Here is a 23192-nt window from a genome sequence, read left to right on the forward strand (position 1 = left end):
CTCTGAGTTCGCACCAGGGCCCAGGGCAGCGGATGTGAGGACCGTCCGCAGGTGGGGGAACCAAGTGTGGAGAGCGTCAGTGACATCCCCCGGGCACTCGGCAAAGCCCGGATCCCCGCCAGTGCAGAGCCACGAACATCGAAGCGGCTCCGCCCCTGTGAAGGGCCCCTGCGAGCAGGCCTTGGGGACAGGGGTGTCACCAGGGTCTAAATGCCACAGACCCGCCCACTCAGCTGAGAGAGGTCCCAGAATCCCAGACTTGTCAGGTCAGCCCCCAGCTGGGGGAGGGCTCAGGCCCCCACCGCCCTCTCTGGGTCTGCAGGCAGGTCTCCAAGGGGACCTCCCTTCCTCTGCCAACGTGGCAGCCGAGAGCACCGTGCCGAGCGCCCACGCGAGGTGCCAAGGCTCTGCCGGGAGATCCACTCTGAAGACAAAGCCACCCTTGCTACCCTCCCCCAAAGCCGCTTCGAAATGGGCAGCCGGAAGCTTCTCCAGCAGCCGGCCGTCAGCCTCTGGGATCAGCCATCTCTCTTTCCCGACCCGTGACGCCGTGACGCGCTCCTCCGGGGAACCTGGGCCGGGCACCCGGTTTTCTGCCAGTGGGAGGGTGTCAGGGTGAAGGAAGGGGTGAGGCACGGCCTGCCGTGACGCCCCAGCTCTTGCCTCCTTTCCTGGAGAGCACGTCCCGACACCAGGCGGAGGGGCCGCCTCGCCCTGCTCCTCGTGGCAAGTAGGGCGGCCCCGGTTCAGCCGGCTGCCCGGCGAGGGCAGCCGCCCTCCTTCGCGCAGAACTGTCCCCATTTGGACGATGCACGACGCGGTCACCCTGGCAATCGGACTCATTCGAGGACTGCCCGCCAGGAAAGCTGGGAGCTTCGGGAGCCAGAAGTAGGTCAGATCAGCACCGGGGCTTCGTATCTGTGCCAGGGCTCAAGGACAGCACGGTCCCACAGCAACGGCGGAGCACAGACTCTTCCCCGAGCACCGTGTGTCCACTGCACCCGGCCGGTGCAGACTGCGTGTGCACACATGTGCATGCGTATACAGGCGCGTGTGTGCTACGTGTCCAATGTGCGTGTGCTCAGCGCGTGTTTACATGCGTGTGTGCGTGCGCTGCCCTCCCTTGATCCCCAGTGAGGTCTGCGACCCCCTAAACTGCCCTGACTCTGGGAAAGGGCAACGCGTAGTGTCGGTCTCCCGCCCTGATGCAGGCCCCGCAGGGGGACCAGCGGGGAGGGTGTGGCCTCTGGATGGCCCTCAGCCGCGTTACCGCAGCTGCGGGGCGGGCCCTGGGCCTCGGCCCCTTCCGGCCCAGCCCGGGCTCAGGGGAAGGTAGGTGGGCCTTCTCTGATGGGCCCGCGTGCAGGAGGGGAGGGGAAAACCCCTCTCAGCCAGGTATCCGGGTCACACAAAGCTCTGGTCAAGGGGAGAAAGAAAGTTCTAGTGCCCACTCCAGGATGTGAACTCGGAGCGTGGCCATCCCCTCTCCTCCGCTCCTCGGGTGTCCTTCCGGGGGACGGAGCCGCCAGCCTAGCTCTGTCTCCAGTAACAGAAATCGTTAACACACGCTGCGGGCTCAGGGGGGCCGAATCGCTAGGAACCCGCGCTCCTTAGGCATCTGCTGAACTCCCAGAGCCCGTCAAGGTCACGGTCAGGCAGGGTCGAGGTTAGCTGTCCCGCTATCTTACTTCTGAAGTCCCTGCTGTCCCTAAAAGACCCAGTGAGACAGACATCCCTGTGCATGAGATGGTCAGGACCCTGGGCCCCAGTGTGACGGCCTCCAGCGTCCTGATCTGTGAAATGGGCCCTCAGGGGTGGGGTGCTCGCCCTCTGCCCTGGGGAAGACTCTGGGAAAATGACCCCGCATCGGAGAAGTTGTAGCCGTTCGCAAACCAGAAGCTCCGCAGTGGTGATGAGGGACCCCGATTCCAGTTTCCTTAGAAGCAACGGGAACGTGGGCCTCCTCTCCTTGGACAAAGACTCGGTACTGTCCTGGCTGCTGGGAGCTCAGCCCCTTCTCCCCACACAGCGGGTCAAGGCTAACAGGCTTGTTTTCTCCATCCACTGGTCCGGGGAAGGAAAGGAGGGAGGGGCATCCGTTCAGAGACACGGAGGCCAGGAGCACTCCGCGGCCGGCTCCCCCTCTGGGCGCCCGATGGAGGAGGCGCCCGGCCCGGGAAATGCGGGCTCCATGGAGAAGCCCAGGGGCAGCCGATCTGTGCACATGCGGAGTGCCATTTCTGGATTCCGGTCAAGGGCACGTTTGCATCTCGGCTAAATAAACAAGGGCGGCCAGGGGGACCTTCGCAGCGGTTAGCAGCTGTTTCAGGATGGACGTGCTCCTGGGGGGTCTGGCTGTGCTCAGCAAGGATTTCTCCAGCAAATCTCTGATCTAAACAACCCAGAGGAAGTGGGGGGTTGGGGCGGTTCCGCCACAGCGGGGCACGGGAGCTGGTGCTGAGGCCCCACCGGCGAGGGGCAGCAGGTGGCCGGGGGTGTGGTCAGCCTGGCCCACTGCGGTCAGAAAGCCACTGCAGTTCAGAGCCCCGTCCCCGGGGGGTTGGAGGTTGTTGGGACTCCCGAATCCACCAGGCTGTGCCAGCGGGGCCTGGGCAGCCCTGGGAGTCTTTAAAACAAAGTGCCTTTGATTCAAGATGGCACCACTCTGGAGGGGAGGGCCTCCAAGCACAAAACCCGTGGCTTCCAGTGCAAGACGGAGGCCCACGGGTGCATTTCCAAGGCCACAGGGTCCCCCGTGCAAATCGAGGGACACAGAATTCAGGGACACAGAGCCAAAGGAAAGCAAGGGGCCCCCGTTCACAAATGACTAAGAATCCAAGGTGGCAGCTTCAGGGCGTAAAGAAGTGTGGGGCCCCACGCAGCGGCGGGGTCACCGGCCCATGACGATGCTGATCTTTGCCGGCTTGAGAAAAAGCATACTCCGTGTCCCCGAGGCCCGGCCCCAGGCTGTGGCAGCCCCTATCTTTAGGAGGCCACAGGCAGCTGAGCCCTGAGGGAGCCTCCAGAACTCTTAGAAAAAGTCAGAAAGGAGGCAGTCGGCCATTGCCCCTGGACACCAGCGCATTTCTAGGGCTGAGGACAGAAAAGAGGTGGCATCGTGGTGTGCCAAGTATCCGGGCGAGTGGATTCAGGACAAGTACCCTAAGGACATGGACAGAGACCTTCTAAACCGTGAGGCCGTTCACCGCCCTGCTGTTTTTGCAATAACAAAATGCGGGGGCAACTGCAATGTCACAAATCATAAGAGAGCTGGACAGGCGGCCAATGTCATGGCCGTGACAAAGGTGAGGGGCACGGGCTCATCAACGACTTCCCAATGACAACCTGGAGAGCCACGGGGAACGGTGTTTTGGGAGAATACTTTGGACCCATGACACGATGTCCTTCGTCACTTGGGAAAGAAAGCAAGCAGGATCCGTGCTGTAAAAGGACGCCCTCAATTCTGTCTAACAGACATTTAGACTCAGAGAAAACCCGACACCTCAGTGGTGATTATCAACACGGGGTAGGGTTGTGAGTGATTTGTATTTTCTCCTTTATACCGCCTGGTACTTTCCAAACCCGCTACAGGACCACACACAACGTGTTCACGGCATGTTAACTTAAAAGGCAGAAGCCCCTCCAGAGAAGACACGTACGCGGCCAGTGACCACACGGGAAGATGCTGGTGTCACGAGGTATTAGGGAAACGTAGATGAAAAACCACAGCGAGGTACCACCTCACGCCCAGTAGGACGGCTATCATCCAGAAACGAAACATGAGAGTCGGCGAGGGTGTGGGGCGTTCAAGAGCCCTTTTACGGTGCTAGCGGGAAGGGAACACGCAAAACAGCCTGGGAGGTCCTCGAAAGGTTAAAGATGGTGTGGCCACATGACCCAGCGTTCGACTCCCAGGTACGTGTCCGGAAGAATTGAAAACCGGTGTTCGGGGCGCCTGGGTGGCGCAGTCGGTTAAGCGTCCGACTTCAGCCAGGTCACGATCTCGCGGTCCGGGAGTTCGAGCCCCGCGTCGGGCTCTGGGCTGATGGCTCGGAGCCTGGAGCCTGTTTCCGATTCTGTGTCTCCCTCTCTCTCTGCCCCTCCCCCATTCATGCTCTGTCTCTCTCTGTCCCAAAAATAAAATAAACGTTGAAAAAAATTAAAAAAAAAAAAAAAAAAAAAAGAAAACCGGTGTTCGGACAGATACTTGCACGCACATGTTCACAGCACTACTGTTTCCAAACGCCCAGAAGTGGGAACCCTAATGTCCACCCAGTGATGAATGCACACGCAAAATGTGGTCTCTCTTTAGGAGGGAATACTATTCAGCCTTGACGTGACATGACATGTCATCTGCTACGTGCTACCACATGGATGCAGCCCGAACGCCCAAATAAGCCAGTCGCCAAAGAGCACGCGCTGTAAGATTCCGTTCACACGACGTGTCCGGGATAGGCAAACCCGTGCAGACAGAAACGAGAGCGTGCCCGCCCAGGCTGGGGACGCGGGGTGGGGATGGCTGCCAGTGGGGACAGGGTTTCGTTTTGGGATGGCCAAGATATTCTGGAATCAGACAGTGGTGATGTTTGCACAACCTTGGCAGTATACGAAAACCCACAGAAACGTCCACCCTAACAGGGTAAATTTTATGGCATGGGAATTCTGTCTCAGTTTCAGAAAATAGAAAGATGGGGACCACGTCTGAAGACCTTCAGGTGACAGAGTGGTGTAAACCTAGACAGGAGAGGCACGCCTGGGTGGCTCAGTCGGTGAAGCATCCGACTTCGGCTCAGGTCATGATCTCACAGCTCGTGGGTTCCAGCCCCGTGTCGGGCTCTGTGCTGACAGCTCGGAGCCTGGAGCCTGTTTCAGATTCTGTGTCTCCCCCTCTCTCTGCCCCACCCCTGTTCACGCTCTGTCTCTGTCTCAAAAATAAATAAACATTGAAAAAAATTAAAAAAAAAAACAAAACAAAACGAGACAGGAGAGAGTGCACCATCCAGAACCGATCTGACGATCCGATCGGATCAACCATGCTGAAGCTTCGGGAAACTGCGTTTTTCAAGTCCCGGTTCAGATTCCCGATCCGCGTCTGGGTGGTGCCCAGGCGGCCACTTCCCGCCCGTCTCCTAGGAGCCCAGGCACCTCCTCACCCTGGTTCTCCCAGACCCCGACTGGCTGGGGATGGGGCACATACAGAGCGTCCTCCCAGATGCTCTCCTTGGCTACGTGATTTGTTGGAGCAGGAGCCTGGCCCTTCCATCTCTGCTTTCCATATGCATATCTTAAATTTAATCTGCCAGTGTGAGATTTCATCGTTCCCAGCATGCAGCCCCCATAAGCCAATGTTTATTCATTATCCCCGGATCTGTTTCCTATCGTCTATTTCAGAGAAGCCAAAAACAACATCTTAACTCCATACAGAGCACCATATGATGGCTTTCGTTTTCCAAAATGAGCCACGGTGCACTCTGGGCGGGATGGCCCTTGGCTCCCGCTGAGCCCCAGCTAGAGGGGGGCTCCTGGCACTGCTTAGCCATCCTCAAACTGGGTGCCCAGGTATCGAGGGAGAGGCCTCAGGTCTGTCCTCCCTCACCTGCCAGCCCGTACTGGGAGCAGCTCACTTATTCTACCTTTCACAGGGCATGACATCATCTGTCTTCCCAGGCCCCCAACGGCCCATGTCACTCGTGGCATGGGTGAGGAGGATGGGTCAACCACCCTTCCCAAGTAGGATGCCCAAGCCCCAGTGCCATTCTCCTAGCTCTGCAGGGGCAGCAAGCTCTGCTTGCTGAACTCACAGGACAGAGCAGGCAAGCAGAGTCAGAGGCCACTGCACATCGTGTTGGCTTAAGGGAACTTCTCCCTTAACAATCTCCAGTGGCTGAAGACCCAAAGAAATCCTGGCTTGAGATGCCAACAATGCTGGTGTTTTCTTGGGTCTCATAATAGCCCACTGCCTTCCTGCTGTTCTTGAAGAAATCTCAAGGTTGGAGAGGTTTAAAGGTAGGGGAGGCTATACAATTGGATTAGGGTGAGCTGCGTATGAGAGATAGAATGGGTATCTGCAACCACCTCCGTGCGGTCCATCCACTTACCCATCTATCATCCATCCATCCACCCATGCATCCAACCTTCTAACCACCACCCACGGGCCCATCTACCCATCCATCTATTATCTGTCTTTCCACCTCCCCCACCCATCCATCCATTTACCCATCCATCTACTATCCACCCATCTACCCATCCATCCATCCATCTCTCCACCCACCCATCCACCCATCTACTCATCCATCCATCATCCATCATTCATTCATCCACCCACTCATCCATCCATCCATCCTTCCATCCACCCATGCATCCAACCATCTAACCACCACCCACGGGCCCATCTACCCATCCATCTATTATCTGTCTTTCCCCCCCCCCCCCATCCATCCATTTACCCATCCATCTACTATCCAACCATCTACCCATCCATCTATCCACCCATGCATCCATCCATGTACCCACCTACCCATCCATCTATTATCTGTCTTTCCACCTACCCCCCCACCCATCCATCCATTTACCCCTCTACTGTCCACCCATCTACCCATCCATCCATCATCTACCATCCTTCCATCTCTCCACCCACCCATCCACCCATCTCTCATCCATCTTTCTACCCACCCACCCATCCATCCATCCATCTACTTCCCCATCCACTATCTACTCATCTACTCATCCACCCACTCATCCATCCATCCATCCATCCATCCATCCACCCATCCACCCATGCATCTATCCATGTACCCATCTACCCATCCATCTATTATCTGTCTTTCCACCTACCCCCCCACCCATCCATCCCTTTACCCATCTACTATCCACCCATCTACCCATCCATCCATCCCTCTCTCCACCCACCCATCCACCCATCTACTCATCCATCCATCATCCATCTTTCTACCCACCCACCCATCCATCCATCTACCCATCCATCCACTATCTACTCATCTACTCATCCATCCATCATCCATCATTCATTCACCCATCCACTCATCCATCCATCCATCTACCCATCCATTCATCATCCATCTTTCCACCCACCCATCGATCAACCATCCATCCATGTACCTCCCCATCCACTATCTACTCATCTACTCATCCATCCATCATCCATCAATCATTCATTCATCCACCCACTCATCCATCCATCCATCCTTCCATCCACCCATGCATCCAACCATCTAACCACCACCCATGGGCCCATCTACCCATCCATCTATTATCTGACTTTCCCCCCCCCCCCATCCATCCATTTACCCATCCATCTAGTATCCACCCATCTACCCATCCATTCATCTCTACCCACCTACACACCCATCTACCCATCCACCCATCTACCCATCCATCTATCCACCCATGCATCCATCCATGTACCCATCTACATATCCATCTATTATCTGTCTTTCCACCTACCCCCCCACCCATCCATCCATTTACCCCTCTACTGTCCACCCATCTACCCATCCATCCATCATCCATCATCCTTCCATCTCTCCACCCACCCATCCACCCATCTACTCATCCATCCATCATCCATCTTTCCACCCACCCATCGATCAACCATCCACCCACCCGCCCATCCATCCATGTACCTCTTCATCCACTATCTACTCATCTACTCATCCATCCATCATCCATCAATCATTCATTCATCCACCCACTCATCCATCCATCATCCATCCATCTCTCCACCCACCCATCCACCCATCTACTCATCCATCTCTCATCCATCTTTCTACCCACCCACCCATCCATCCATCTGCTTCCCCATCCACTATCTACTCATCTACTCATCCACCCACTCATCCATCCATCCATCCTTCCATCCACCCATGCATCCAGGAAGTACTTTCTCAATATCTCTTACATTCCAGGCACCATGCTAGGTGTGGGGGACACTAAGGTGAACTGCTGTACCCTCTGAGTTCTTTGCCCTCAATGAGGGCTGATCCACTGGCCTGACAAACACGCATTTACACACCAAAACTTGCAGGCCTTCTCCTTCCACCCTGGCTCACCAATTGAATTTGCACCAATTAAAGCTGCTCCAACTCAGGGTTCAGATCCCAGCTCATCAAGCACCTGTCTGGAAAGCCATTGAGACATACATATTCCCAGGTCCCTCTCACACACCCTGGCTTCACTGGACGGCTGGGTTTAGGGCCACACTCTGTGGTTATCTGCAGACACGTCACGCAGGATGATATCAACCTGAGAGCCAATGTGTGGTGAGCCTACCTGTGAGCCAGACTGTGCCAGGTGCTTCCATGATGGGCTCACCACCCCCTCCCAGCAGTGTTGTGGTAAACACATCACTGCCACCGCTATCTCGGAGAGCAGGGCCAGAGAGGCCAAGTAACTTGCCCAAGGCCACACAGCAGCGAGGTGACGGTGAGGCTCTGGCTCCAGTGCCCTTGACACGGACAACAGGACGGCCCCACTGGGGATGGGACTGTGTGGTGGGAAGGGACTGTGTGCGGCAGGAAGCACCGCAGGGAACAGAGCTCAGTTCCCGGCTCTCTCTCTTCAGCACGTTATGGACTGAATTGTATACCCTCCGGCCAACTCCTATGTTGAAGCCCTAACTCCAGTGGGACCATATTTGGAGATGGGGCCTTCAGGAATACAGTTAGGGTTAAGTGAGGCCGTAAGAGTGGGGCCCTAATCCCACAGGACCTGTGTCCCTCTAAGAAGATAAAGGGATATAGGGACGTTCACAGCAGAAGGTCATGTGAGGACACAGCTTGCCATCTGCAAGCCAGGAAGAGGGTCCTCACCAGGAACCCAGTGTCCTGATACCCGGATCTAGGACTGCCAAGATCCAGAGCCGGGAGAAAGAAATGCCCGCCGTTGAAGCTGCCCCGGCTGTCACATTCTGTCACAGCAGACCTGGCAGGGTAACAGACACCTCTTTCCTGCCCACCAACATCCACGCACGTGATGCACCGTAGAAATAAGCACGTCCCTCTGACCCGCGAGAGTCTGAGCCACGCCGGCTCCCCTCTGGCCAGAGCCCCGGCCCGTGGCGGCCGCTGGACAGGGTGACTTTGTGAAAGGAGCTGCAGACACAGCCGCGCGTCCTGTGGCGGCAGGAGGGAAGGTGGCGGAGGAGGGCAGGGCTGGAACCAGCATCAGCAGGTTGCCATGGCGACCCGGCATAGGCCACCGCGGCTGCCGGGGAGGGAGCGGGAGGGCCTGGGACCCAGAGCAATGCCAGAGACCGAATCCTCCCGACAGAACCGGAAGCTACAGAAGACCTGGCAGAACTCTATTTCGGGGGCGAGGCCGAACGTGGAAACGGGTATTTAAAACACAGGGCAGCTGCTCGGAGACAATAGGGTGCACACACCAGAGAGGCGAGGCTCCGACTGTGTTTTAATAAGATGGTGTAAAAGTAAGAAGTCGGGGGAAGCCTGCGTGATTCTGCCACGGTTGTTTAACGAAAACCTAGCCACTGGCGACCAGGACGATGAGTCCTCACATTTGCTTTATGTTCCGTTAGGGAGCAGCTCGTGACTCCTTTGGAAGCCGGCTCTGTCGTCGCTTATTAATACTTCAGATTACAATTGTGTTAATCGAGTCATTCGCCTGTATTTTAAAGATAACAAAATGCATCCTGTTTTGGAAGAAACGGCCATGCCTATCGTGGTATCTCACAGCGGCTTCGTATGCACTGCGACAAGTGGAACTTTGGTTGTATGACGGGACTCCACTCACCTGTGTCTCGATGGCTCTCAGCAGAGCCGCCCAGAGAAGTGGGGTGACAGCTCCGACCCCTTCTCTGTCTCCCGGGCAAGTGCTCCCAGCTGGGTGAAAGCAGGTCACGGCAGTGGTCTCCTCTCCTGTTCCAAGAGCCCAGGTGCCCGGGCCTCCCCGCTGAAGGGACGTCTGCGGACATCCTCAGAGGCTCGGCTGCCTCCCTCCTGCTGCTGGTCACAGCACCCCAGCTGCCCTTAGCAGGCCGTCCACCCACACTCTTGTCCCAGGCCCGGCCAGCCACGCGCCCTAAGCAAACTCATCTCCCAGCTCTAGCAACTGGTTCTGGGGTGCCACTACATGATTTAGGTCAACCCCATCAGGGCCGATCGCTGACGCTTGCCAAGCACGCAGGAGAAGACATGTTCTGTCCGTGCTGGACTTGGGCTCTCGGGAGCACATAAGCCCTGAGCTGTCAGGGACCACCCTGGGAAGTGGGCTGGCCAAAGGACAACGCCATCATAGAAGAATCGGTGCCTGAAAATGGAGAGAAAGCTCCCTGGGGACGTCGTTTGAGCACCTGGATCCAGCTATGCCTGAAGACAGACAGAACTCGGGGCTTTTAAATTACGTACAATAACAATTCCCTTTTTGGGGGAAGAGAGCATTAGGGGGAGCTCTGGGATTTTGTCATCTTCAGTTAAAGGAGTGACAGTGAACAGAGCACCCCCTGATCTGGGATGCGGCAGGAAGAGGCCCTGGGTTAGAAGTTCAAAATCAGGTTAGAAGTTCAAAATCAGCCCCAGCTTTTCCATGAGCCACGCGTTTGCTTCTTAGCAACCAGCAACCTAGACTTCCTTCTCTGGCACAGAGACGGCTGAACCCCAAATGAGGGTTTTCTCAGACTGGGCCTAGAGACCCCAAGTCTTCCCAGGGGCACGGCAAGTCTTAGAGGAGCCCTCCACTCTGTGCTTTCATTAGGTGATGCCCCCAAAACGACCCTATGCTTTAAGAGCAAAACCGTTCTGCCCCCAGTGATGCGCATTTTCATAGACAATTTCAGTTTTTATAATAGAGTGTTAGTTTTTAATGTGGGGGTTTTTCCTCTTCCAAGTGACCCCCAGGTTGTTGACCGAGCAGTAACTTCTGTCCTTCTTGCTCCTGCCTTCTCCAGGGGGTGGGGGTGGGGCTGTGCTGCTTCTCTATCCGTGGGCTCAAGAACCCAAGGCTCCCTTGGCTTGGGTGGCCTAGATTCCAATCCTGTGTCTGCAGCTCACAGGCTGTGCAACCCTGTACATATTGTACAATGTCTCTGGGCCTCTGTTTCTTTACGTGCAAGGTAGGGGCGATGACAGCTCATGGAACTGTTTCGGAGATTAGAAATGCCGGTCCTGGGGCTGGCACAGCACCAGCGTCACACCGTCCCATGATGGGCCTCCTGCCTGGACCAAGTCCACAGACCCACGACACCCACTCCGAGCACACAGCTGCAACCCCCCACCCTGTCATCCTGAAGGCCTTCAGACGACCTGGGCTTTTTTACTAGGTTAAGCTAGCTAACTGAGTTCAGGGGACTGCCTGGGAAAGGGGTCACTGCTAAGCTACCCCAAAGCAGCAGGGCAGGGTTTTCCCAATGTAGTCATCCCTATACATTTATTTCTACATGGAGCTCCTCGAGTCACCATTGGAAACGGGCAGCCAGCATCCCCTGCCATAGACAGAAGGTGCGTTCACATTGGCTACGGTGTCAAGGAGGTGATGGGGTCACAGTCGAGCTGGTGTGCGCTGTCTGCAGGAGGCCCTGTCCTGTGCCCACGCCTGCCTTCTCCATGTTAAGGAGGAAATCGGTGACCCCAAGAGCCAGGTGGAAGGGGGGGGGGTCCCCGGCCTCCCAGTGTAAAGCCCAGCCACAGTCTGGGAATAGATGTTAGCAGCTATGTATCACTGACAAAGGGCTCTCTCGTAGAATATGTAAAGAGTGACCACAAATCACTAAGAAGCCGCTCTAAAGGAAACTGGGCAAAAGACCTGAATTGACACTTGACACAAAAGAAATGCCAGTAAGTGGCCAACAGACGTACAAAACGGGTTCTCACCCTGCAAAGTCATAAGGGAAACCCACTGAAATCCCGCGTTGCCACTGCACGGACACCAGACCAGTAGTGGGAACGGCCAGCGAGGGCTGGCAGGATGTGGCCGCACCACTGCCAGGGACTACAGGTTCGTGCTCCCCGTGCCTCTATCACAGCCCTACGCCCGATGGGATGGTATTTGGAAGTGGGGCATTTGAGAGGTAATTTGGGTCAGGGGAGGCCAGGAAGGTGGGGGCCCCGTTATGGGATTGATGCCCTTGTGAGAAGAGGCACCAGAGACCTGGACCATGTGAGGACACAGCGAGAAGGCGGCCGTGCGCAAGCCAGGCCCGACCTTGGACCTCCGGCCTCTGGAACTGGGAGAAATAAATGTCTGCTGTTTAAGCTGCCCCGTCTGTGCTATTTGTTACAGCAGCAGGTACAGGCTGATACACCCACTTAGGACATGGCCGAAGCATCTAGAAAAGTGGAGGACGCACCCAAGCCTGACCACCATCCCCGCTGGGTGTGAGGAAAAGAAGGGCAGACCTGTTTACGCTAGGAGCCTAGTCCACAGCAACGCTGTCTGTGACAGCCCTGGGCTGGTGACCACCCAAGTGGCCGCCCACGGAAGCACAGATGTTCAACCTCACAGCGAGATGGGCGCCGGAGCCACTCACACAACCCGGACATCCCGGACAGACGTCAGGGGAGAGACTGGACATAACACAACACACACATGGTGATTCCGCTTATCAACCAACCGTTCAAAAACGGTCACAATGAAGCCACGCTGTTTAGGGATGCAAAGCAAGAAAGCAGGGGGGCGCCTGGGTGGCTCAGTCGGTTAAGCATCCGACTTCGGCGCAGGTCATGATCTCACAGTTCTGAGCTCCAGCCCCACGTCGGGCTCTGTGCTGACAGCATGGAGCCTGCCTGGGATTCTCTGTCTCCCTCTCTCTTTGCCCCTCCCCAGCTTGCACTCTCCCTCTCTCAAACATAAACATTCGTTTTTTTGTAAAGTAAGCAAGTAAAGCTATCACAGAATAAGGAGGTGAATGGTGTGCAAGACAGGGCGGGGTTAGCAGTGGGGAGAGAGGGTCCCGTTGAGAAGGGGCATGTGGGGACTTCCAGGATGCTGGTTGCATGGGGCAGGGGTGGTGTTTTGGAGCTGTCCACTAAGTGACACAGAATGGTTTGTGAAGTCCCCTCTATTTGTTGTATTTCATGCAAAACATTAGAAATACAAAGGCCATGCGAGCACCAGCTGAAAACAGACATACGAAGGCAACGTGGTTATTGTCAAGGGAGCCCAGTATCGGTGATGTGTCTCCACCAAAAGGAGAGCCTAAAGAAAGAAGTGAAACTTCAGGAAACAGGAGGGGCAACCCAGGAGCTTTCCAGAAAGGAGGGTGAGGCTGGGCAGGCTGGGATAAGTGAGAAAATCCTACCTGTGGCCAGAGCAGTAGAATTCACGAAGCTGGACCCTCAGATGTGATGATCATCATTCCTTTTGTCACCTCCTTACCATCACCACCATCAACTGCATCACCATTATGCCAACCCCAATGCCACCACCAAGAGCATCACCACCACGACCATCAACATGACACCACCATCAACAACATCACCACCAGCATGGACCCAACTGGCATCACCACCATAACTACCACAACCACTCCTGGCCACCAAATCTCAACATCTCAGAGGGTGGTTGATCCCCCGGAGACGCTCCAGTCTGGAGGATGAATGGAACAGACCGTCGGCTTGGATGTATCTACATTTGGGTCCTGGCTCGGCCACTTATCAAGCGTGCTTTTCTGAGCGAGTCACTTACAACTCTGACTCTCACCTGTAAAATAGGGGGAGGGACACCACCGTGTCCCCACCTCCTGAGCATACTGTGAAGGTCACGGACATCACCTGCAAAAGCTGAGCTGAGAGGTGAAGGGCTCTCAGGGGTCCGGACGTGTTCTCCGGAAGGGCCGGAGCAAACCCTGCCCAGCCCTGCAGCAAGCAGTTGTGACCGGTCCCAGCACAATCTTGGGAGACGCTGGGTGAGCTGAACGCAGCCGCCCAGAGAATACAGAGGGATCCTAGGTGTAGATGAGCATCGGGCCACGAGGATGCACCAGGCAGACAGATCCCTAGTTCAACGCCATCATGGAGGAGGTCCCCCTCCCTCCTCCTCATCTCCCTTCTTATCAGCGTGCACAGACACAAGAAATCTCGAAGGAGGGAAGCCACGAGCCACTCGTGAATGCTCACAAACGTTCGGCAAACCACGAGGTCACGTTCACGTTCTGGCTCAGCCCCGACCAGAGCGTTTGCTGGAGGTGATGAGGCCACATGGCAGTGCCCTCCAGGGGAAGGAGGGGGTGATTCCGGGGCCCATTCACACGTGGTTTCAAGCCCCGATGCAGCAGGAGGGTGAAGGGAGCACAGCCGTAAGCCGTGCTCACAGCCGATTCTGGGAGGAGGAAGCTGCTATTCGACATGGCGCCCCAGCCCACCCGTAGGGTCTGAGCCCAGACCCGGGAGTACCGTGTCATCGGCCCTCAGAGCATGTGCCTGAGGTCCTCGGGAGACGTCTCCCAGAGTCAGTGTCGACGCTGAGCCGACGGGGGCTTCTGCGTGAGGGGCCACCACCCTGGTAAGCTGCAGAGAGGCTGGGAAGGAGGGTCCCCAGCAGGAGCGGGAACGAGACGGGTCCGGTGCGAAGAGAGAGCCGGGAAATGTGGGCGGTCAGGTTCAGTTCCCAGCCTGGACACGAGCGGCCCGTGGTGTTTCCTTGCTGACAAAAGGGATTGTCACGATACCTCCCCAGAGGGTGATTACGAGGTGCTCCCCGAGAGGCAGACGGGACGTGTCGCACATCCGATTCTTCAGCAGTGCTCCGACTTTCTGGTCCAGACCTTGTTCTTACGGATAGCTTCTAGAATCTTCTAACGGGGCCAACTCCTAAACACAGATTTATCCCGCCCCCTAGAACTGCAACCGGGGAGGGCACAGCTAGCCCTGGCCGGGCACTCACCGTCCTTCATCCGGTCGCAAGCCTGTACCCAGGAGATCTCCCACTGGATTCCGGAAGTCCGTTCCACCGGGAACCCCACAAAGCCTCCTCCCTGGGGGTCGGTGCATCTACCGAGGGTCCGACGGGCTCCGGCAGCACTTTGGCATGTGACACCCCCGAACCGTGCCGGGGCGGCTCATCCGGGTACACTCCCGGTAGGGAGGCAGGAGTTAAGAACGGGGCGTCCTGCAGCTGAGGTCTGAACTGCCCAGCTCTGTGGCCTTCGGGCGACCGGAATGTGGCTGCCTCTGGAGGCTGCGGTCAGGGATGGGCAGTGGCCATTCACGCCGCCTTCTCACCTGCTCTCATCAGACCGTCCGGTCCTTTATCTCAGCAACTAAGACGCCATTTGCCTGGCAGTGACTTGGCCTTGCCGGGTCCTCAGGCGGGGAGCCCCGTTTATGCGTGAGCCGGGTCACTGGAAGTCGCGTGTGCGTGCCTTTGCCTTCCACAAACTGACTCATCAATGGCTCCAAGTGATGATTTTGGATGGATTTTGTCCATTTGTCACTGGAGGTGTGTCACTGGGGGGCATCCCTCATCGTTGTTCAATGGGCACAATTCTGCAGAGAAAGGACCACGCCATCGTCCCGGATTTACAGGACAGGACAGGACAGGGACGCAACGCCTTGGAAAGCAGAGGGGCCGCCAGGCAGGCGCCGTCCCTCCCTCCATCCACAGGGCGGGCCGGTCATGGGGACGGTCAGTTTCAGGTGTCAGCCTGACCGGACTGCAGCACCCAGAGAGCCGCAGGCACTCGGCCGGGGGCTGCCGGGAAGGCGTTCTGTAGGCATGGTTCCCGGCACCTGCAACCAGCTCTCTGAGTAAAGGAGACTTTCCTCGCCGGTGTGGGTGAGGCCCCTCCCATCGGCGAACAGCAGAACAGGCTCCATGAAGACACTTTGCCTCAAGACTGCCGCCTGAGCTCCTGCCCGCGGCTCTAGCCTGCCAGCTGCCCCGCGGATCCCACACTTGCCAGCCCCCACAAAAGCCTGAGCCAATTTCTTAAAGGGCCTCTCTTAACATGTACATGTATCTGTGTCCGCCCGTATCCACGAACCTCTGTCTATCCCACGGAGGGGTCGGTCGCCAGCGGTGGCTCCCGGCAGGGGACCGCACGGCCGAGCCCTGTGGCCTCCAGGTCACACGGCTGGGCCTGGACACTGGGGACAGAGAGGCAGTGGCATACGTTCCTTCTGAGCCAGAGGCCCCTACGGCCCTTGAGAGTGATGAGGCCACAGCCGGGCAGAAAAGACACATCAAGCCGCCGAAGTTACGGGCTCGTTATGGCAGCGGACATCACCCCACCTAATGCATCTGCCGACGAGTCCCCATCCTTAAGAAGCCTGCACCCCAGCAGCACGGGGGAGGGACATGCACGTAACTCCAGGATCTCCCTGCCGCTCTGCCAAGCAGGGTACCACAGGGCAGGGCGCTAGGAGTTCCAAAGAACAGGTCACGGCCCAGCCTGGTGACCCCCTCCCCGTGCGCTCCCGGGTGCTGAGATGTCAGTGTTTTTATGTACGTCGTGGAGGATGATTCCTTACTCCTCGGGCTGGGTGAGATACCACGAAGGAAAGCTTATTGGAAACTTCGACGTGGCAGAAACACACAGTCCTAAGAAAGAAGAACCAAGCTTCAGAAGAGCAAGCACTTCCCACGTTGAAGATACAGCTACCGACCTCTCCACGGCACTGAGCCAAAGGTGTCTCAGCGAACCAGCCAAGGTCCTGGGGCCACCACGTCACTCTGCTGGTGGCTGCCAGCAGCCCCTAATGTTTGTCGCTGGGTGACGGGAAATCAGTCGGTCGAGCTCAGGCATAAGGTGCCCTGAACGGCTTTCGCATGTTGTGGGTTCCTTGAATCGTTCACCTATTTCATTCAATGCGTGTGAGCGGGATTTGCGGGCTAAATACTCACTTTACAACAAAGAGATGCGGGGCTCCCCAAAGGGAGAGAACTCCCCAAACCAGACTGACTTTGTACAGAACGAGCCTGTGGGGTGGAAACTTGTGCAAAGTACTTTGTACCGTGTCTGGATTCCGTGTATATTCCAGGTCAGCTCGCTGTCAATATGTAACAATGGCAGGGCTGGGGGGCGGGGAGGGGCTACAAAAAGGGCTAATTATGGAAGAAAACAATCACTAAGTGGGACTTCATTTAAAATTTTAAAAACTTCCTATTCCTTAAAGACGCAGCTAGAAAACGAAAAGTCAAGTCCTAGGCTCTGAAAAGTACTGGCAACACGTACGTGACGGAGGGCTGACAGCAGAGAACACAAAGAAAACCAGGAGCAGAGGCAGAGCAGTGAAAACTGGACAAAGACAGGGCGCCCGGGGGCTCAGCCGGCGAAGCCTCCGACCTCGGCTCAGGTCACGATCTTGCGTTTGCGACTTCCAGCCCCACGTCGGGCTCTGTGGTGTGGAGCCCGCCCGGGATTCTCTCTCTCCCTCCCTCTCTCTCTGCCCCTCCCCCGCTTGCACACTTGTTTTCTCTCTCTCTCTCAAAATAAATAAATAAACATTTAAAAAAGTTATATAAAAACGGACAAAGACACACCCTGATACTTTGGAAGACGCTGACTGCTGTGGGCAAACGCACGGGAGACACTTACGCACAAGAACGCTCTGTGGCACCTGCCGTGTGGCACAGGCAGTGTGGTGCCCTCCGCACCCACAGAACAGCCGCAGTGCCGAGACAGGTCGGCGCACGCGTCGGCAAAGAAGTGGGGCCGCGGAGCCCTCGCTTGGCGGAGCACCGGGAGGCAGGGCAGCGGGGAGGGCCGTCTGCACGTTTCCTATAAAGTGACACGCGCTCCTGTCTTGTGATCTGGCAGGTGCACAGCCGGAGATTTCCCCGGGGGAGGGGAACACGTGTCCAGAGAAAGGCGTGTGCAGAAACCTCCCTATGAGCCCAAACCGAGAAGCAACCCAAATGCCCGTTGCTGGGAGCACGGACAAAGAAAGTATGGCACAGAGTACGCCTCGGTGATGAGAACGGACGGACCGTGGTCCCTGCAGCGGCGTGGCTGAACGTGAGAGCGCTCGGCTGCCAGGAGCCTAGCCCAGAAGTGCCTGCCACAGGGTGCCCGTCTCTGTGAGGTTCAGCCGGTTATGCCGGCCTCTGCTCGCAGAGCCCTGATGGGGGAGGGGCTGGGCGGCCGGAAAGCCCCCAGAAGAGAATGTGCTGGGTCGTGAAAATGTACCCCAAGTGTGGTCACAGACACAGGGATATACATTTGTCAAAACGCACGGAACCACGCTTACACCCGCTGCGGTTCGCTGCATGTAAATCATACCTCCAGAAAAGAAATCTGTGAAAAAGGACCTATCGTGCTAAGTCACAAGCTCAGAAAGCCCAGGGCACAGGGGGCCCGGCAGGAGTCGCGTCAGAACCTCCCGGCCCCCGAATCCAGCTCAGATCCTGCTCTCCGTGCCACCGCCCTCCATCCCAGGTGACAGGATGCCTTCCCCCTCCGACCCATAGCCTACATCACAGCACAGCTACTGGGCTCATAATTCCCCATCCTCGGTGGGCACAGGGGGGCCCCAGAGACACTCCAGCCTTAATCCCCGGCACCTGTGAGTAGTGACCTTGCGTGGAAAAGGGAGAAGGAAGTTGCAAATCAGCTTACCCTCGCCTGAACGACCGGGGGAGGGGGGGGGGCCCAATCTGACCACACACATCCTAAGGTGGGGAAGAGGCGGGAGAGGGTCGGAGAAATGCGGGGTAAGGGGCCTGGCCGACACTCCGAGGCTGGCCGGAGGGGGCCACAAGCCAAGCATGCTGTGGCCCCCAGAACCTGGAGAAAACAGGGAGGTGCGTTCTCCCCTAGAGCTTCTGGAAAAGGCAGGCGGCCCTGCTGATGCTGGGATTGTGGCCCCGTGAGACCCACCCCAGACTCCTCACCCCTGGACCCACAAGATAATGAAGTTTCGGTGTCTGTGGTAATCTGTCACAGTGCAATCTGCTCCAGCTCCTAAGATCTTTACAGACAACGTGACCCATGTTTAGTCTCGGGCTCAGCCCCGCAAGCGGTCCGGGCCAGGGGGGCTCAGGAAACGTGCGCAGGGTGCCTGCACGGGGTGCCACCAGTCCAGGGTCTGGTACGGTCACGCGGGAGTCAGGGACCCGCTTCCAAATTTCTCCAGGCCCCGCGCGCAACCCCCAGGATTGGCTGGAGCCCCAGGGCGTTGAACGGCGGGCTGGGCGTCGGCCTGGGCGGAGAACACGGCTTTATCAAAAGGACACCAACCTGCAGAGCCTTGCGGGAGCAAGGATCATCCTTCTAGGAACGTCCGTCCACCACACCCGACAGCTTCCCCGCGGTAAATGCACACCCACAGCCCCCGGGAAGCCGTTCCAGAGGGACCCCCAGCCTGGACCCACTGCACGGCCCCCACCCGCCCTGTGGGCATCTTATCCAGGCGAAGCGGGACAGCGCTGGCAGGCGGGCAGAGAGGGAGCAGGAGAGGGGAGGACGGCTGGATTCCCCTCCCCGTCAGGAGGGAAGTTAGACCGGGAGGATGGGGGCATTCGGCCTCCTGGAAGGGGGGTCGCGCTCGTAGGCTGTGGTCTTGCCCTTCACAGACCAGAGGGGCTGGGCGGGCCATTTGCAGGACAGGATGCGGGTGGGCCGGGGGCCGTAGGCACTGCCTGGAGGTCCGGCTGGTACCAGGGGCTCGGTGGACGCATCACCACCCCCGGGAAAGCCAGCTCCCCCCCCCGCCGGCTGGCGGCTGCCCCTCCCAGCCGCCTTCCCCACTGGAGCACCTGGCAGCCTCCCCTTCCAAGCTTAAGGTCAGGCTGCCTCCTACCTCAACACCCCTACAATACGGCAAATGCCGCGACCCTCCCCCCCCCACTGGTGTTGGAACCCGAGCAGAGACCGAACAGTGGGAAGCTTAGCGCAAACAGACGGCCCTCTGAGACCAAAGTTCTTGGAGAGCTGGGTGTCCCCGAGCGGCTGCAAAGCCAGCCACGTGTCGGGGGACCCGGCGGATCGGGAGACACCGCCGCGCTTTCCAGAGCACGTGTCCTCAGAACGCCTCGTTTCCCGGCCGCGCTGGCCCCGGGGCAGGGGTTCCCTGGGGAGCGCGTGGGCTGGGAAGCTGCTCGGGACGGGGGCCACCGGCCCGCACGATGGACGCAGCCAAGCCACTGGCCGCAGAGCAAACGCGGCTGCTTCGGACGTGTGTGCGACGTGCCCGGGACTCGGCCAAGGGCCGGCAGAGCACACGCGGCCCCGGCTCCTCGCGGACGACGGCTAATGCTTCGCTCTCCCCAGCAGCCAGCAGATCTGTGCCCAACACCATTTTACACCAGCGATCACCTCTCAACGTTTTACTCAAGTCAATGTTTTGGCAATTGATTTCAACACGGTTTGCAGCAAAGGCTATATCTGGAGTTCTGAGAGACAGGGAAATGATTTTCCGTCGCGAGCCCCAACCTCTCCCGAGTGGTTTTCATCGAAACATCAAACTGTGTGGTTCTGCGGTGGGGGGGGGGGGGGGGGGGGCACGGAGGGCCTTTCAGGAAAGGCGAGCTGCCCATTCATGACGTCCGCACGAGAGACGGATATAACCAGGCTGCAGGGCTCACTCAACCCACGAAAGCCCTTTTCCGAAGCTGAAACCAACGATCCAAGTTTTCTGGAACGTGTACTGAACAGCCCCTTAACTAAATGCTTCCGCACTGTCTTGCAACCTATTTCTGGTTTGGACAAAGCCCAGAGGAATTGAATCAACCTCTTTCGATGACACAGAGGAATCCTTGCTGTGAAACTCGGCCTTTCTCTGTAGCCAGGCACCAGCCGGTTCTTAGCGCACGCCCCGCGCGTCCGATGGGCCGCCCGGGGCCCGAGGGCCGGTGAAGGGTGGTGCCCGCCTTACCTGCCTGGCTGTCCTTGGGCCGGCACTGCACTTCCTCTACGCACTCGGCAGGGAACCATCCGATGTGGCCGCGGGCGCTGCCTTCCCAGAAGCCTCCCTCGCCGATGCTCAGCACTAGAGACAAGAAGGGGAAGCCGTTAGCGGGTGGGCTCGGGGGTCCGGGACAGAGCCGTGCCGGCGCCCTCGGCCAGGTCTACACAGCCGTCCACGAGGGGACCTCGAGGGGACCGTCGAGAAGACGGTGCTGAGGGTGTGGACACCAGACTGCCCAGGTCTCCTCTCCCCTTAGGCCTGGGAGACCTAATGCAATCTGAGACCACGAGTCCCACGGCTACTTTGTCCCCTCTCTTGGTGTCCCAGTTGAGACGGGAGAAGGGAACTGCAAGCCCCCGCCATCAACGATGTCAGGTGGAAAAAGTGGGGGGACAGGTCACCTCCACGGACAGAAGGAACGATGAGGTCACGTCTGCCCCTTCCGAGCTGGGGGAGGGGGGTCCAAAGGTCCGGGTCTGCCTGATCTTTTTTTTTTTAAATCTTTTATTTATTTTTGAGACAGAGAGAGAGAGAGAGAAGACCATGAGCGGGGAAGGGGCAGAGAGAGAGGGAGACACAGAATCTGAAACAGGCTCTAGGCTCCGAGGCATCAGCACAGAGCCCGATGCAGGCTCGAACTCACAAACTGTGAGATCACGACCTGAGCCCAAGTTGGACGCTTATCCGACCGAGCCACCCAGGCGCCCCTGCCTGATCTTTTAAACCAGTTTTGGGAGGTCCCTGTGCAGGAGAGCTGGCAGAGCAGTGGGGGGCTGTCCCCTGACCCCGTGTTCCGTGCGGCCTCGAGGCGAGGAGCACTGGAGGCGGAGGGCGCCAGCCGGAGCCCCGTGCCTCCGGCAGGCCAGCTGGTCAGGGAAGGGCCTGTTGATCACGCGGGTGCAGGCAGGGAGCGGGGCTCGCCGATCCCCTTAGAGAGAAGGGGTGGTGGGCCTGCCCGTGGGGGCCACTCTGCCAGTGAAATGTGGACACGAGCGGCTTCAAGCGTTTTGTCGCATGCTGACGCCGGCCCCTCACGCCCCAGGCAGCCAGCTGGCCGGGACCCACACCCCAGAGGGGCCCCGCAGATGGAGCACTGCCTGGCGGCAGCGGGAGGCCCGGCGCCTGCCCCTGGGCTGGGCAGCCCGAAGCCACACGCCTAGGTCACACCTTGTCTGCGTGGCACGCACAGAAGCTTCTCACCCCCGGGCCTGGGCTTCCCGATCCTTCAGAGCGGGACAACGCCCCCCAGAGCTCCACGTGCGATGCAGAGGCTCGTGACCCCGTGCTCCCTGCCCATCTGTCTCCAGACTCCCCACCACAGAGTCAGGGAAGACACGCCACAGTTTCACGGACACCACGTCATGCTTCCGAGTGTGTTCCTTTTATCCCAAGACCCACGGGAAAGGGCAGAGGCTGACGGAGAAACGGCAGGGTGCGTGGGTAGGGGGAGGCGGGTGGTCCTCTTGGCAGGGGGCAGGTGGAGGGTGCAGGCGGGACGCTGGGTCCCATCTGGAGCGTCTGCTGGGTTTCAGGCCTTGCGCACGGCCGGCCCTCTGCCCTTCAGGAGCTGCGAGTGAGTCCCGCAACCGTGTCGGCCGGACCATCGGCCACACATCTGGGCTTGCGCCCCGGGGACTGTGTCCGCCCACCATCTCAGGGTGCACTTGTCCCCAGGTAGGAGAGGGTGTTCCTTGTAAGCAAGCAGGGAGCTGGGCTGGGCTCACCCATAAACTGCTGACTCAAGTCACTGAAAAGTAGACACTTTGCACCCTGAGAACGGAGTATCCACTCGCCCTCTATAAGCCCACGTGCTCCCGAGGCCACAGCTGAAGCATGGCGGTTGGAGAAGGTTCTGGTCTAGCTGTCTGCTTCCTGGCTGCTATTCGGGGCGGGCCTCTCCCCTCCAGAGACACACGGCCCTGCCTTGTACTTTGGAAAAGAATACTGTCGGTTCTAGATGAGCCAGGCCGTTACCGGGCTTGGGAGGGACTGTCACTGAGTGAGTCCCCACCCCCTTCTGCCATGCACTGCCTGGGTCATCGAGGAAGGATCTACCTGAGTGTCCGGGAGCGAGCCCCTGGGCTGGGACAGCCTGAGTGACAGGGCCCCCCATTCTGCATCAAGCCCCCTGATTAGAACGTTGCTGTAGGCCATCTGAATTTCAAGCCATCCTGGGCTTTCCTTCACAGAGTATCCCAAGGGGCATCACAGCAGGCACACCCCTGTTCCCGGGCACCCACACTTAGGGAGAGGTATGCAAAAGATGCTTTCCCAGGTGCACGGGCTCCGTGGTCCACTGGGAATAGTAAGATCCACCCTCCACGGCTGAGGGTCAGGGAGCCGGGGTCGTAGCCACAGGACCCCAGGGCCTTCCCG

General features: G+C 58.1%; 1 protein-coding gene across 1 annotated transcript in view; it reads right to left on the bottom strand.

Moving 5' to 3' along the window:
• SHANK2 (SH3 and multiple ankyrin repeat domains 2) overlaps positions 1 to 23192 on the bottom strand; it is a 509419-nt gene that overhangs the window by 251530 nt on the left and 234697 nt on the right. Inside the window, exon 14 of the mRNA XM_030332233.1 lies at positions 20784 to 20897. Within this exon, the coding sequence (XP_030188093.1) occupies positions 20784 to 20897 (114 nt within the window). The remainder of the gene's footprint in view (positions 1 to 20783; positions 20898 to 23192) is intronic.

This window comes from Lynx canadensis, chromosome D1 (genome assembly GCF_007474595.2).
Source record: "Lynx canadensis isolate LIC74 chromosome D1, mLynCan4.pri.v2, whole genome shotgun sequence".
Taxonomy (NCBI): Eukaryota; Metazoa; Chordata; class Mammalia; order Carnivora; family Felidae; genus Lynx; species Lynx canadensis.